The sequence below is a fragment of the Siniperca chuatsi genome, linkage group LG11, assembly GCF_020085105.1.
Source record: "Siniperca chuatsi isolate FFG_IHB_CAS linkage group LG11, ASM2008510v1, whole genome shotgun sequence".
NCBI lineage: Eukaryota > Metazoa > Chordata > Actinopteri > Centrarchiformes > Sinipercidae > Siniperca > Siniperca chuatsi.
Window position 1 is genome coordinate 18,390,439 of NC_058052.1, and position 16,437 is coordinate 18,406,875.

The window sequence follows — 16,437 nt, forward strand, 5'->3', positions numbered from 1 at the left end:
ATTACTATAAAATGATTACTGTGTGTATCCATATTTACAACTATTTAGAAGTATACCAGTGTATGCCTCAGATGATAGCTGGAGATAGAAGTCATTGATCATCACCTTGCTTCATGCAGTATTCACATCAGCATAACCACTGGGTTACTGAAATACACCTCAATGTTTTTACTGTTTTAGTCAAGTAACTGGGTAATTCATCATTGAGAAAGTGTAAACTTACTGTACTTTACTGTGACTTTTATTTGCTACCCTACTTTGCCTGGGTTGCATAAAGGGGAGAAACAATAACTTGAATATTCAGCACTTTCAGTGCTGTACCATATCTAGACATTTATTTATAGTTTTGCCTTTACTCTCTCTGTTCTTTTGTCCACATCCAGGTCTGCCTATTCCAAGAAGATGTATGTGTCTTTTCAAAGAAGCTTTGGGAGAATATCTTGGAAAGTATTGGTTTGAGTAAGCACTTGAAAGAGTAAACGCAGGAGCAAACAGCCTCATTTTTATTTTATCTATCTATATATTTTTTTTGTCTTTGCTGCGTCAGTAAGGCAACTGCAAGAGCTGTTGAGAGCCCCTGACTCCATTAATAACTTGTGCAGTGTGGACCTATTATGCAAGTCCTGAAACCTGAGAGCCAGTCACCTGTTCTGCTACCTGAGCCTGGGCTCTGGGGACGGAGGAGGAGAGAAGAAGGGTAGACAGCCTTACTAGGCTGCCTGCCTGCCTGCCTGCCTGACTGACTGGAGGACTCAGCTCATGTGGATAAGGCCGAGGGTACTGCTGGAAGCTCAACAGATCCCTGGTGGTTGTTTTTTAACCAGCATAATTAAACCAGAGGTGTTTGTAGGGAATGAATTAACTAAGAAAATATCTACTGAGGTGTGTCCACCAGAGCCATCACTGTAAGATGTGCCAAGGACACAAGCTCGCCTTCTCTTTCATTTGCAGAGCACATTCAGCTCTTAACACTCAGGTGGCTAACATAAGCTCACAGGGCCATTTGTAAAAATATACTGAGTTGTGCTTTGCTCCTTGATTCCCTGTCAGCTGAGAGGAGTTTCCACTGGTGCTTGAGAAAAGACCACAGAGCACTCTCGGCTACCAGGTGGCTGCACGGATTTGTTATACTCCTGGCTCAGTGCACGAGAGTTTGGACTCTGGCCTCTGTTGAAAGAAGTGAATATACCTGATCCGAAGACGGGAGCAACAGTTCATGTCTTGGCCTTGACACATCAGGTAAGAAGGCTCCACAATATGTACAGTAAGGGTTGGACAGTAGATTTCAGAATTATGCTTCTATTTTTTCTCTGTAATAATTTTGTTTTTAACAGTAACAGTATGTCAATCTAGTTTTCCTCAATGAAAAAAGAAATATATATATATATAAATAATAAATAAATATTAAGGTAAAATGTTAGGACAATAATTGCTGCATTTATGGCAAATGTATATGAATACACCAGCTATTCTACATCAGTTCAGTTCAGTTTCAATTTATTCACAAACAGTGAATAAAATACAAAATACAATACTCGTACAAAGTACAATCATATGAGACATAATGGGGATAAGTGAAATGGGACACCCTGATAAGCTATCTGAAGCTTGAGAATAGGGGCCCAGACACTATGCAGATAGTATTTTAAACATATATGTTTACTAACACGAGATATTACGCTCACAGGCACTACCAATATAATCTACTAAAACCAAGCACAAAGTCTTGTTAGCACAAGTAGCTGTTCATAATTCAAATAGTTGCTAACGTGGAGAACATTCATAGTTTGTTTTTGCTGTCTCAGGTGGGGATAAATGTTGAATATCACTGGTATGTTTTCCTACTGTGAATTCAAACAGATTATGGCCCATGTGACCACATTCCAGTGATCCACAGTCAGGACCATTACAGCATGCTTAACTCGGTCTGACAAATTGTTTTAATACAGAAACCAGTGTGTAACTGCTTCAGCTTATGACAAGGAACGTGGACTCTGCGTGTACGTCATCCTTACAATCCATGATTCACTGACCAATGATAAGTGTGTGTTCAGAAAGCTATTTAACCTTGAATCAAGAGCACATTTGAAACTGAAATATAGAGGTAAATATTCATCATACAAGAGGCGATTTCGAGATCATTAGGTTGCTCTTTCTTATCATTGAAAATTTGTTGAATTGGGGTTACAAAGGACAGTGTGCAGGGAAATGAAAGACATTGTGGGCATAAAGGAAAAGGCTAGGATAATAAGACTAGTTCATGACAATAAATAACATCAGCACATATGTCACATCTGAATACCAGCATTTTGTCCCAGAGCTTTTTGACACTGGCTGTGCTGATGGGTTTACAGTATCTCTCATATGCCCACAGCTCTGCACAGCCTGTCTGCTTCCTAACCAGCTGTAGGTCCCACGGCCTTCCTCTATGTTCCTGGTTCTGTCACGAACACCAATATTTACTCAATCACTGGTTTCCATGCATGCAACAATAAGCACATGGTCACATCAGCCAAGTACAAACCCTGTTTGCTCTCTGTGTACTGTCACTCTATCTGTCTCTCTCACAAACACACACTCACACTATTTTTTTCTCAAACAGGTCTTGCATATTTTTCTCTGTCTCTAACAGACCCATTGGTTGGTGCATATGGTTTACTTTTAAAGGATAAGGCTGGCTATATTCTATATTATATGTCAACAAATCCCATGAAAAGACCAAAATCAACAATGCGTTCCCCAGTCTGTGGCTCTCAGCCCCAAGCCCATTCATTTCTACCAATGACATAAATCTTAAAAAAAATGGGAGCGTCTGTATTTGTTATGTTTCCCTACTCATTTACTCAGGTTTGTCCTTGAATTTGTCACCGTCTGTACAGCCACAGTTTATGCAATATAGACAAATGTACATATACATGCACTTTCACCCATATATACAGTAGTATTAATTTTAATTTTCTTTAACACATACTACAGTATACAGTATATGCTGTTTGATGTTAAAAATATTCATCTTTAGTTGAAAGACTCTCACCCTCTGTCTCCATTCTTTCAGTGCTCAATCTAGATATTTAGTTTAATTCCCCATTTTAAGCCATATGTCCTTCAGGGTCCCCGATCATAGTTAGTCTCTCACACAAACAAACCCCTATCCAACCCGCTTTTGTAGAGTGCAATATTATAAAAATATTGTTGTTCCTTCAATTACACTTGCTGGCTGGGCAAAAATAAATCAAAGGAAAACTGGGGTGAAACTGTGAATGTATAAATTTCTATTTCAGTTTTGTTGTACAAGCCTGCATTCCCGTTCCATGTGACTCACCTCAAAGTGGAACACAGGGATAAACCTAATTACATTTCTTGTATTATATCCACTGTACCATTCATGCAAACATCTTAACAGGCCAACAACATGACTTCAAATTGTAAGGTCTCACTGTGACATGGCACAAAACAGAATGACTGCTCTGCATGCTTGACAAGTTTATTTAAGAGTAAATTGTGCCTCCATTTGTTATAATCTCAGTTTTATTGACCGTAATAGCAGCATTTGGCTTTATACCAGCTGAATTGAGAGCAGTGCACTTGGTGTATCATGATTAAAAAACTGAATTATATTGAGCTGTGAATAAAATGAGTTGATAAGCCCCTTCCTATGCCTTCTGAAACAATAGGCCTAAACATTTAAGCTATTGTTTGGTGTTAAGGAATTATCCAAAATGTGCCAGGCAAGCAAGGCAGATAACCACTTTAGGAGAGTCATCGTCAGCTGAGCTGAGGAGCAGAAAGGCAGAGAGAGATATGTTTTTCTTTTGCGTGCTGATAGGTGGGAATGAACATGGCTCTAAGCATGGAATAAATGATGGAATGATAAAGTGGAGTGAATAATGTGATACTGAGGCAGTAGCAGAAAGACTATTTTACAGATAGCTGTACTTTTGTGATGAGTAGGTAAGTCTGATAATTGTGTTTCAAGTTAAGTATGTCTTTAAAGTGCACTATCCTTTCATGTCATGTATGGTGTGTGCAGCCTGGTTAAAACCAGAAGCTGCAGTGCTCTAATGTACAATATATTTCTTTTTCTGTTGTGAACTGACACATGAAAAAATGGAAGACAGCTGGTCGATGTCAGCGGGTTTCCGCAGTTGGAGATTCCCAAGCATATCAACACCTAACATCAATGAGGTAAACAGCTCTGGATGTACTTATCTGTTTACCCAAGGTCTTATGACATGGAAAGTTACTAAACACTGTTACTGAAAATACTGGGGTGGATACACTGCTGCACTTTGTTACTTGAAGATGCAAATGGTTTTGCATGAAGGAAGAAGACATATTGTGAAATAAAAATCACATTTTTTACATTTTCTGAGAATGCTTGTTGAACAAAATGCATTTTAAAATGATTGTTATTATGGATATTTGAGACAGAAATCTATTTCATCACTGTCAACTAAAAATACATAGTCTGTAAAAACTCAATTTTTCACGTTTCTTCCATAATTATATAATGTTTGATGTCTGATCTAATTAGCTGATGTCTTCAGATTTCCATTACTCTGGTTTACAATAACATTCAAGCAAGAGACACAATTACTCATTAAGCCAAATTATATTTGTGTAAAACTCTCCTGATATTTGGGTCTTGGGAATGTGAGCCAACACAAGAGCTGCTTGAGGAAGATGTTTAATTGTTTGCCCTTCAAACAGGGAGAAAAGAAAACTGTTAACCAGCAAGGTATCCTGTGTACAAAATCAGCAGGAAAGTATAATTCAAGTATGTACTGTGTGTTCAAAGTTTGTTTGCCTTATTTTTATTTTTCAATTCAGTTAAAAACCTATAGTGTTTTTATTTTTCAGAAGGCTAATCTGGATTGTTCATTTTGAATGTCATGGATAATTTGTCCCAAAGTGCTGCCCATCAAGTTACACATTGTCATGGCAACAGCAACAGATCAAGAAACAAGTCGAGCAGGAGAACAGATATTAAATCCCTCCAACCACATCACAGCAGCTAATATCTTTGTATTTGCAGTCTTTGATGGTTTCTTTGGGGTTACAGAATCTTTCACTTTATAGAGGAGTCAATTGCACACTTTGAGCACAACTCTGATATGAAGTTTTTTCTTTTCTCCGTCTTTTCATAGGCCTCAAATAAGGATATCATTCCTTCACTGCACAGGAATGTCCTGTCCTGGGGTGTGTGGCGGGGGCAAGAGGAGAAGGAGAGTGTGTCTCTTAGAGCAATACCACACTCTGCCTACTCTCAGACTGCAGATAGTGAATCTTACAGTGGAGGTTCCAACCTGTTCAGGACTGCAAGTGTCCCAGATGTGATGGGAAGAAGTCCAAAGACAGCATTTTCTTCCCTCACCATCACAGCCCGGAAGGTTTTGCCATCACTTTCTACCTCACAGGACCCTGTGTGTACATCCACTCCAACACAGCCTGTGAAGGTTTCAATGCCACCAAAACTACCAGAAACGTTTGGAGGAAGAGCCTTATCCATATCCACGAACACAAAGAGAGTCTCAAACTCCCAACCAAATGTGTGCAGACAGAATCCTACCATCGTGACGCCAAATGAGTTCAGACAGGCTTACTCACCAGCTGATGGATTAGCAGTGAGCGATCGAGGAAAGAGGATAGCACAACTTGAACAGTGCAGACTGAGCTACACAGAGGCCAACAGAAAGCAGGCTGTGATAGGTGGCTCATTAATGAACCTGTCCTCACAGCCTTCCTATAGGTCTTGTATCCATCTTGAGGTGCCTCTGAGGACCACTAGCTCTGTTGTGTTTTTGGTCAAGTCACTTTCCATTTCCTTTGTGGAACCGGAGGGAAGAAGAGTAGGTCAGTCCACTTTGTACAGGTCCACTTTGTCTGTACGCCTTGGTGTCTCATCCTGCCACAGATCCTCTACAGATAAACCAGCCAAAACAAATAAGGGTTACAGGAGACCCAGAGCGGCCACGTTGGGCCGTAACAAACGCAATGGCAGAGAGAGTGGTTTGGGTCACTGCAGAGGCCCTCTATCAAAGCACTGGGGCCGCAGGGTCGAGCAAATAGCACCCGCTCATGGTGTTAACATCAAGCCAGATGATTCAGACACGCAGCACCACAGTCCTACTTTGGGATTATTGTCATTCAGAGGGCCATGCCCCTCAAACACAAGGGCTGGAAGGCAGAAGGGGAATGCAGATGAGGCAGCCTTCCCTACCCAGAGCAATATTAGGCACAGGCAGCACACTTCCAATATTGGCCCAGGTATGAATTTCATCACCTTGCTTCAGAAGTGAAAATCTAAAGTACCCACACCAATTGATCTGTATATTCCTTTCAGTGGCTCGTATATTCTAAAGCTATTTTAGATAAGATCACATTTCCAAGGCGTAACAGCAAGCTGAATGCGGTGCCAACGTGGTCTTAGAGGGTGGAAAGTCTTTTTCACTCTGCCTCTCGCCTTTTGATTTATACCTCACGCATTGTCACACACCCACCCCCCACACTTCTCCTACCATACATTCACACTGTTTAAACTAAAGTCCAACGGGTACACACACACACTCAGTCCAACTGCAGATGTCAGCAAAGAACACTTTCATTTATCCTCCTCTGACTTCTATATAAAATCTTAAGTTAGCAACTGCTACTGTATATATTAACAGTAGGTTGCAAAATCTAAAGATAGAATGAGTTTGCATTAAATTTAAACTTTCTCCAGGTCTCCTGGTACATAAGGTTATATGAAAGCTGTATTAACAAATTGAATTTGGTAATTTGGCAGACTCTCTTCAGGGTGACATAAATGGTAACCAACACAACGTATTAGTCCCAAAGCAACAGAATTTGATCTTACACTGCATGTTTGGTCTTCTAAAAGGTAACTAATTAATTCAGTTATGTTATCTTAAAGGATAAGGAATGTTTTGAGAAATCCACATATTTGCTTTCTTGCAGAGTCAGATGAGAAGATTGATACTTATGCATGTTTGTATGTTAAATACAAAGCTACAGCCAACAGCAGTTACCTTAGCCTAGCACAGCATAAAAACTGGAAACAAGGGAAACAGTTAGTATGGCTCTTTCCAACTGTAACAAAATACAGCTGCCAGCACCTCTAAAGCATGTTGTATCTTATTTGTTTATTCTGCACAAATAACCAAAGTGTAAAAACGATCTCACAGTGGCAACAAGATCAAGGAAGTCATTGCACCCAGCCAAGAAATAGTCCAGCTAGCTGTTTCCCCCTGTTTACATTCTTTATGCCAAGTTAACAGCTGCTGGATGTAGCTTCATATTTAACGGACAAACATGAGAGAGTTATTGATACTTGCATCCAACTCTCCACAAGAAAGCAAATAATAGTATTTGCCAGAATGAATTATTTCTTTAATATTAAGGTGTAGTGTAGCAGCAAGGGTAAGCTGAATGATATTGATATTTATATTGCCATAAGACTGCATACAGACTGTATCTACTGTACCTTACTTGCAGTGAGTAGACCTATACAGTATAGGCAGTGGAACCAAAAGGACTAAAAAATGTGATGTCACTGCCTGAAGCAGTCTTACCTGCCTGCCTTCTCGGTTACATAGGCTGTCTGAAGAAAAACAACTGCAACACAACACTTTTTAATTATTAAACCACTCCACTCATTACAACTAATTTCTCTGCACCATCCCACAGCTTTTTTCCCCTGTGTTTTCTTCTTTAAACTTTTGTTTTTTTCACTGGGCACTTTATTTATTCAAATGCCTGAAGGGCAAGACATATCCTGTAGCAATAGCTTGACCGGCGACATTCCATTTTTGCGTGTGCTTCCTGGAGCATGTGATGATGCTCTATCTACATGCCACATGGTCATGGCAGGGTATTCAGTGGATATATGTATTCCACAAAAGGTAGAGGAATGAGGTTACGGGTGCAGAATGAATGCACTGTCATCTTTTACATTATTCATAGGCCACACTCATGTTCCCTCTGGGTTCTTTCTCTCTATGAGTTGTGTGTATGTGTGTGTGTGTGTGTGTGCGTATTTGTGTATAGGGGTGTGTTAGGGTCAGTTTGAGGTCTGTTCATTTTCCTGCTTCTCCAAATCATGAAAGCGTAGATGGAATTCAAGAACATTGTGAAAATTGTGCTATAACTCTCAGAGGGGAAGAATACAGTCGTCTGGATTACATCTACTTTATATAACACTAAACAGTAACAAATTACATAACAAACTACAAAAACACATCTACTTCAAATTATTTCTCCCTGTTAAAGTTACTGTGAAAGTGATCTTGGCCTTTGCAATCCACTGACATGTTTTTTGGAATGATGTGACTTGCCAAATAAAATTTCACAGTCATTTCACTTCTCTCTGTGTCCCTCAAGTCAACTCCAGAACATGGACCAAGCAAGCAGGGAGCAATAAGACAGAGGATCAACAAGAACATGACTGTTCCACAGAGCCTCAAAGAGTCTCCGCTTTGGATAAGACCTGTTCCCGGCTGAAGGCTGATTCTCTGGAAGACCCACCCAAGACTCTCAGCCTCAAAGTAGGAGCCACATTTCTGTTGCCTTTTTTTTTATAGTTTTCCAAATAATTACTTGTCTTTTAGAAAATATACTCCACCATATTAACAAGCAAAATGAACTCAAACCCAACCCTAATCCCAAAGGTTCATTATTTACAGGAAAAAGAAGTTTGACCAAAACATTCTTAGCACAAGGTCCACTTACTGGATGTTTTCTGTAGCTTTTAGCCACATCTCATGGCCTTCATCAACAGATTAAGTTTGCTAAGTTGTCATGGAGATGGATCAGTTATTGTAATGTGACCTGAGTAGAGAACTTTGGTCACTGGTTAAAAAGTGATGGTATATGTGGGGGAGGTTGTAACCTGTCTCTCTTTAGGGGTGGTCTCTGACATCGATAACAACTGAACCGTCTCCCTGACAACAGAGCAAACTCCATCAGCTGATGAAGGCCACATGACTGAAAACTCCATAAAATTTCCATTAAAAGAGTTCTCCTGATTTAGCATTGCGCGCCTAACATTGTCGGACTAACAATGGACAGTTTTTAAAAAGGACCAAATAGATGCAGCAGAACCAGAGATATCATCCTTATTATTCCACACATTTTTCCATCTTGTCAAAACCTGTCTGCCGACAGATTGGTCGGAGATACAGGTGTGTTGTGCTAGCTGCAGCTAATGTAGCCTTGAGCCGCTAACCTCTAGCAGAGATGAGGAGCAGGCTATAGAACTTGGTAATCTCACTACTTTCTAAATCCTCTAGATTGTTTTCATTTTCAAACTTGTAGTCTTTAGCCCCAACCAACAATTTATTAGATTTCACACAGCTCCCTCTGGAGCCACAAAAGGCTTTATACAACTTTTTTTCACATATGTAGTAGTACTCCCCAAGACCTGTAACCAGACATTGATGTGTAAAATCAGTGGATTTTCCCTTTAAGTGGATCTTGTGCTAAGAATTTACAGTTTTATAATATATATGTATGTACTTAAGGCTACAATACAATATCACAAGTAGTTCATCATTCTATTGAGAACATTTTGGAGAATGTGTTGAAGTTGTAATGTGGATACTATTTTATGCAGGTTCAAGCTAAAAATTCCTCAAAAGTCCCCAGTGGCAAATCGATTTCCAAATGTTTACTTGTTCCACTGCTTTTGATCCATCAAAGATAAGAACTATCAAAGAATCATTGGAGTGGCTGAGGATGCAAATACAACAAATAATGATTCCACAAAGTACAGAACCACTGTACTGAAACTGACAACCTGAAGGTCATTTGTGGAGTCAAACAAATGCCAAAAGCTGTTTAGTATTATACACAATGCAACCACAGGGTTTATGATCAGATATGGATAAGTGCAGTGCTTGTGCCATATGGAACCTTTGAAACCTTAGGAATTATGTATTAGACTATTTCAATTAAGGTTTCCCACACAGAGAATCTTGATGTGTTTATTCTTGGAATAAACATTATCACAACAGAAGTGGCATCTCTTGAGGGGTGATTTTTACACTTGGAGACATTTTTGCTTTAGTTGGTGTTTGTCGCAGCCTCTGCCAAGTGTGTATAGGGGGAGGGGGGATCTTTAATAATTACACAATTTTCAGATTTTTTTAAACTCTATTTCAGTTTTTCTTTCTACCCAGTTAATGTAACAAGTTTAATCTCAGCGTTTGAGGGGTAAAGATCCACTGAGGTTTGTGAGGCTTTCTAAAGGATTCAGATTCCCCCTGTGAGTAAAGCTCCCTTACTTTTATCCCCACTAAAGCTGAGAATAATATTACCATGTTGCCTACACCTCCTAGCTATTACAAGGCTGTGAAGAGGATTCTTCAAGGTTAAAGAATAGATTAAGGATATTTTCAGAACAGATTCTAAACCAATGAAGATTTTTTTTCTCTTTCCACAGGATTAGTGTCTAGGAGTTGTACTGTATTCGTCCCACTAACAAGCAGCTCACCATATATATCCCTCCCCCTACCCCAGGAGGCTTTGGAGCTCTTCAGGCCAGACTTCATCAGCAGATCTCAGGGTCGGGTGAGGAGGTTGGAGCAGAGAGCTAGGAGAAGGAGAGCGCTGCAGGACTCCAATCCAGACCTGGTGAAGGGCCACAGGGAGGATCAATGCAAACAAAAGAGGAACTGCACCACACCAGATCCACTTAGTGGTAAGTGCAGCTGAATAACTCCCTGAAACCTAGAAAAGCAGAAGTACCCCATTAAGTAAAATACAGTTTCATCTCTCTGGCCAATGGCCTGCCAATCAGAAGGTTTCAGTTCTGCTGTCAGATCATCTATGATGACAGCAGCTTACTAATAGTTGATGGTCATATGATAGAAGATCCAGGGAATTGTAGAAGTGTGGTATTCACCCTAGTGACGATGCCAGCAATTCAGAGTTTAGCACGGTGAGATAGTCCCCCAAGAGTCAGTCCAAAGCAGGCCCTCATCTTCTACATCGATCGTTCACCACCTGTGATCTGATGTAACAACACTTCTGCAGGGACTAACACATTCATTAAATCATTGGACTGTTGGGATGAAGGCCCCTTCAGTGTGTATATAGTTTTCAGGTGAGAAGTAAACATTTGTCATGTCATATTGAATCATGTTGGCTTTTCAAGGAACTGGACCGTTTTTCAAGTAATTCATGTCAACCTCAACATATTCTTCATGTAGTGTAGTGGCAATTATCCAACTTTGCTCTCTGGTGGCCATTATCTAGTATTGCAGATTAGTTAAAGCATTTTTCTCTAAAGCTCTGTATGCAGGGAATACACTCAAGTTGAGACCAAATGTGTCTAGAATATAATGATCCCTTGGATGTTTTTTTTTCTATTTGTTTAAACATTTTTTGTATCCCACATGAAACTGCTTTGCAGCCAGGAATTAAACGGGGTAAAAATAAACAAATAAACAAGCAAATAAACAAGCATTTGTCATATAGGAAAAGAAAACATCATACATATAAATTCACAAATACAGATAAAATGAATTCAAACATAGCAAAGAGACACAACTAAATGAAGAATTTGGACCTAGATATGATGTAACGGGCAGTATACTGATTATCAAACACATATTTTTATGCAAAACGTTTAAACCAGCAATAGTCAAAAATGTTATCAAGCAAAGGTAAACAAAATGCCAGTAAATCTCTGGCTTTGAAATACACTTTTCATAGAAAACAACCAAGTAACATCATAATAGATCCACATGTGTGCGTCTGCATCATTGACTTGGTATTTTTCAAAATTGTTGCAATATCGCTTGACATTCAGAAAAGTGTGGAGTATGATTTCTGTGCAGGAAATGCTGTCAGACTTATACACTCTGACAAGGCTTTGTTCAGTTGAAGTGATCACACACCACATCAAAGATTTCTCTGCAGTTTTAAATCAACTATTTGATTCTCTGTCTGCTTCAGGAAAATATGCGATTTTAAAAGCGAGACAGGGAATTTGATTGATTGTCTACATAGGTTGGGTAATATCAGAATTTCTTAAATGCATTCTGATTATACCAGCATGATCACGTTTTTCACACATTCATCAGATTGTTCACAGCAATTTATCTTTTCAGCAAATCCAACTGTACCGGACACCTGACTGCTCAACCCTTTAGTAAAACACTAATAAAGTAGGGAGCCATAATACTTCAGGTAATTGAATGGCTCTAACTTAGTTTTGGAAGGTCATGGAGGAGTCATGGAACCTTGAATAGCTCACACTGGTCTCTGACTGAAGTCTGAAGTCTAATTATGAACAAAGAGTCTCAGTGCTGTTGACCTGAGCAGCAGCACTCTGGCAATTCACTTCAGTTCAGTCTGTCAGAGACAGAACAGTCAGGCTTAATAGAACTGGATATGGCTATGTATGGTGTGTGTGTATGTTTGAAATGTGTACATGCATATGTGTGTGTGTGTGTGTGTGTGTGTGTGTGTGTGTGTGTGTATTCATGCTCAAATGTGTAACTGTCTGAAAAAGAGAGATCACACACAGCCCTCAGTGTTCATTAACATATTCAAGATTCATTTACATATTAATTCTTATTTGTTATTCCTATCTGTTTGTGTGTGTATGTGCGTCTTTCTGTGTGTGTGTGTGTTTGTGCGTGCGTGCGTGTCCTAGATAACCTTTTCAAGCCAAGAGAGAGGTCTATATCAGGCAGAGAGATGCAGCTGAGGTCCAGACGGTGAGTTCTCCAGACAATGTCACTCTGTCTCTCCTCTCTCTTTGTTTTTTTATTGTTTACAATCCATCAAGCTTGTTTGTCATATCTGCCATGCATGCAGGTTTGTGCACAAAATGATGCACATTCACACACCCTGCATGGATACAATAGATGTTTGATGTCCAAATGTCTTGACAGGAGATATGAGCTACCCCCTGTATACGTTATCTCATTCTCTCTTTTTTTCTTGCCTTATCTAGAAAGCCACACCTGATCAGATGATGGCTGCCCATTGTAATTTTTTTCAAAAGCAACACTATCTGACTTGGAGGATCTCTTAACAAATTGGCTGTAGTTGTGGGAGTGAAAAAGGAGTCTGCGTGAGACCTGTTTATCAGTGGATCCAGGTTTTTGCTGGCTGTGGTCTCACTAGATAAAACCTTGTCTCTAGTATGCCAATCTGTTGGCATAGCTCAGCCACCCTCAGACTTCTGATACCATATTCCCCTGCCCTATATGAATTTGCCTTTTTTGTGTCTGTAGAATTTACAACAAGCTGCCGGAGATGACAAAAAAAAAGGAGGAGGAGAAAAAGAGGGCTGTATCACAAACCAACAGACTGCGAGCAGAGGTCTTTAAAAAGGTAGAGTTGGGATTTATTTTCGGTACAAAAATAAGTTCAACATTTATTACTTACAGGAAGCACAATCTTGCAACAAAAGATGCTTCAAATCCCAAACATAAAACTCAATTTATAACACTGTGCGTTAACTGTTTTCTGAAGGTATCGCATGCTGTTTAACACTGCACCAGGGTCTCATTTTAAAATCTGAATGTTTTTTGCAAGAAATGGTGTTGCAGGTGTAGATGTTAGTCACTGTGGTCTAGTCACACTCATTTGTCACCCAGGAGGTGGGCAGTGGTTAGGTACAACAATTTATTTTATTTACTTTCTTTTTAGTGTTGAAAAACAATATTACAGTCACCTCAGACAATTCCCCTTACACTAAATTAGGCTGACCACAGTCATCTTATAATTGGCTGGGGGATAAGAAATCTGCACAGCAATACTTTAACATATCTAGTGTGTCATAGTGTTTTTTTTTATTGGATTTGAATCATTTTATTTATGTATCTTTAACATGTTAAAGGGAGAACACTTATTTCCATCAAGGTCCAAAGATGTTAAAAGACAGACACAAAACATGTAAAATAAAATTAAACAATAGTATATAAAAAGACAAAATAAGAAGTGTGAATTAGACCAAAAAACAAATAATACACATAAATACAACAATAATATAGTGCATATTTTGATTTATTTTGGTGTTATTGTAATGAAATAGATCTAGATGACAAAAAAAAACGAAAAATGGTTTGATAATCATCCAGCAGAGGTCACTGTTTGACTGCTAAAGCCATATCCTCTGTCATTTGGCCAAAATAAATGTGCATTCAACGTTTCTATTCATTTTCCTCATATTTCATGTGAAATCTGTTACTTTTCAATGTTTTCTTCAAAATCAGATCAGGAAACACTAAAGAACCTTCTCATCACTCATGCTAAAACTAAACCCTTACTGCATCACAAGTCCATTTCACTCTTTATAACACAGTGAGATTGTAGCTTTCAGCACTGTAGAAACCAAAGCTCAAGCAGTAATAACTAAATATTACATATTCTAGGCCCTGCTGACATGATGCATAGGACCTGCTTTAACAGGCAGTATCCACGTCCTCCAACAGTGAGGGGCATGTGGCAAATGAATGATATATTTAGGACATGCAGTGTCAGACAGATCCATTCAGCTTCACTTGTAGGTGAGCCTTCACTCACTCTCCCATTATAACCTAAACCACAACAATGAATTTGCTGTCACTCAGGTGAGATGTGAAAAATGTGAAGAGATGTCTCCAATCTTATACAGATTACACAATCATGGCAGCTTCAGATATTGTGTGTGTGTATGTGTGTGTGTGAGAGAGAGAGAGAGAGAGAGAGAGAGAGAGAGAGAATGTATGTGTGTATGAGTGTTTTTTACCAAGATGTTTTTCAAGATGATCTCAAGATGATTGGCTTCTCTCTCGTTTGCCAATGTTTAGGTAAACTGTTTTGCCACGGGCCTCCAACAATTTTAATTTTTAAGGAAACAGTGAATCTACAGTAAATCAGCGTTGTGTGCTTTACTGACACAGCCAGCAACTACAGAGCATAGTGTGACGTAAAATGGCTCTGTAAGAGAATCTTGGGGAAAATGGAGCATTCACGACTGTTACGATGCCAGCGTGACCTTGCCACCTCTCAAATGAAGCTATTAGCCAGGCTCAACCACAGTGAGATTGGGGGGAAAGGAGTGTGTTCCTCCTAGATAAACACTGAGTCGTGTGTGCTTTAGAGACCTCATTTTTGACAGAAAAAGTCTCCAACACACACACAGAGAAGAGTCACAGTGGGGTCTGATAGTGCGGGGTAGAGGGTGGACGGTTTTGAATGCTGGCTGAAATGAGATTCCAGCTGTTGGGTAGTACTGTAAGAGGAGGGTGATAGCATAGCGGGGTGTTTGGTCAGATAGCAAGCTAGAATTATGTCCCCTACCTGGGCTTGGACACCTCAGGGGTGAGGGTGATGGAAGTGGAAGCCAATTTAGCAGCAGGAGTCACTCCTGTGTGATGCAGAGCTGCTCTTAAGAGATTGAGGGAGGGGAGTCTGAGTGCAGATAGATAGATGGGGTTCTTGATCTGTTTTTTTTGGGGGGGGGGGAGTTATCGGTGCCATTGTTGTTTTTCTTGTTTTGCAGAGACTTCTGGACCACATCCTGCAAAGATAAATGAGAGACACTGAAAGGCAAATGGAGTTAATTCATTGACCATTCTGATTCTTCAGTTCTCTCCATGTACATTAAATATAACTTTGTATTTAATTAAATCTTCTATGCAAATCATTTCCATGCCAGTGCATATGTATTCATTTATTAATTTTATCAATTTCTGTTAAATATCCTGTTTTATATTTGCTATTTGCATCCTGACTGCTTTACAGAGCAAAGAAATGCAACAACAGGAACAAAAATTTGATTTGTTGATTTTCAACAAGCTTCTGCAGTTATCAGGCTGACAGGAAGACACGATTAGTTTTCGTTATTTGTCGCCAGTATTTATCTTTATGATTTGATTTGACATGTAACAAAGACACCTACTGTAGATGTTTTTGCTTATGCCACAGTGGCAGTTTATGAAATAAATAATATACTGTAAGTATTCTATAGATGAAAATTGTATATGATGTTCAAGGTGTATGCTATTAAGTTAATTGTTGTTGTGTAAAGCAATGAATTTGTAATCTGTCTTCATGCTAAAATTATCACCCAATGATTAAATGCTATACAGATTATTCATATAATTTTACTCTTTTCTTTCCTAATGATTTGATTCCTTATCTATAATCTTATTTTCCTCTAATGTATCTCAAGTATCTCAAAATGAAATAAAAGTATTTCAAGGACATTCTGTGTAGAAGTGGAGTCATTTTCCTGGAAATTGAGTCTCAGTGCTTTGAGCAAAGCACCTTGACTGTCATTGGTACAGCACTGTAGGTGTTTATAAAGTGGGAGAGGGGAAAACCATGTTTCGTCATTGGCTTTACGTCTGCCTCGAGGCCTCTGGAACCTCCCATCCGGAACAGTGGAATTCCAAGCTAATCGAACTCAAGAGACATGCAGTGCCTGTGAAAGGG

General features: G+C 39.3%; 1 protein-coding gene across 4 annotated transcripts; it reads left to right on the plus strand.

Moving 5' to 3' along the window:
- The first annotated feature begins 659 nt into the window (after window positions 1-659).
- LOC122884635 lies at window positions 660-16,193 on the plus strand. 4 transcript variants are annotated; one of them, XM_044214782.1, is made up of 9 exons: window positions 660-1,239; window positions 4,115-4,185; window positions 4,711-4,777; window positions 5,148-6,267; window positions 8,383-8,546; window positions 10,519-10,699; window positions 12,662-12,725; window positions 13,248-13,347; window positions 15,503-16,193. In XM_044214782.1, the coding sequence occupies exons 2-9, from the start codon at window positions 4,181-4,183 to the stop codon at window positions 15,530-15,532; spliced, it is 1,731 nt and encodes a 576-aa protein (XP_044070717.1). In that variant the 5' UTR covers window positions 660-1,239; window positions 4,115-4,180; the 3' UTR covers window positions 15,533-16,193. The 4 variants fall into 4 exon arrangements, with proteins under 4 accessions (XP_044070717.1, XP_044070715.1, XP_044070716.1 ...); XM_044214780.1 differs by lacking the exon at window positions 4,711-4,777 and having other exon boundaries at window positions 661-1,239; window positions 13,248-16,193; XM_044214781.1 differs by lacking the exon at window positions 4,711-4,777 and having other exon boundaries at window positions 661-1,239; window positions 4,119-4,185; window positions 13,248-16,193.
- Window positions 16,194-16,437: the final 244 nt, after the last annotated feature.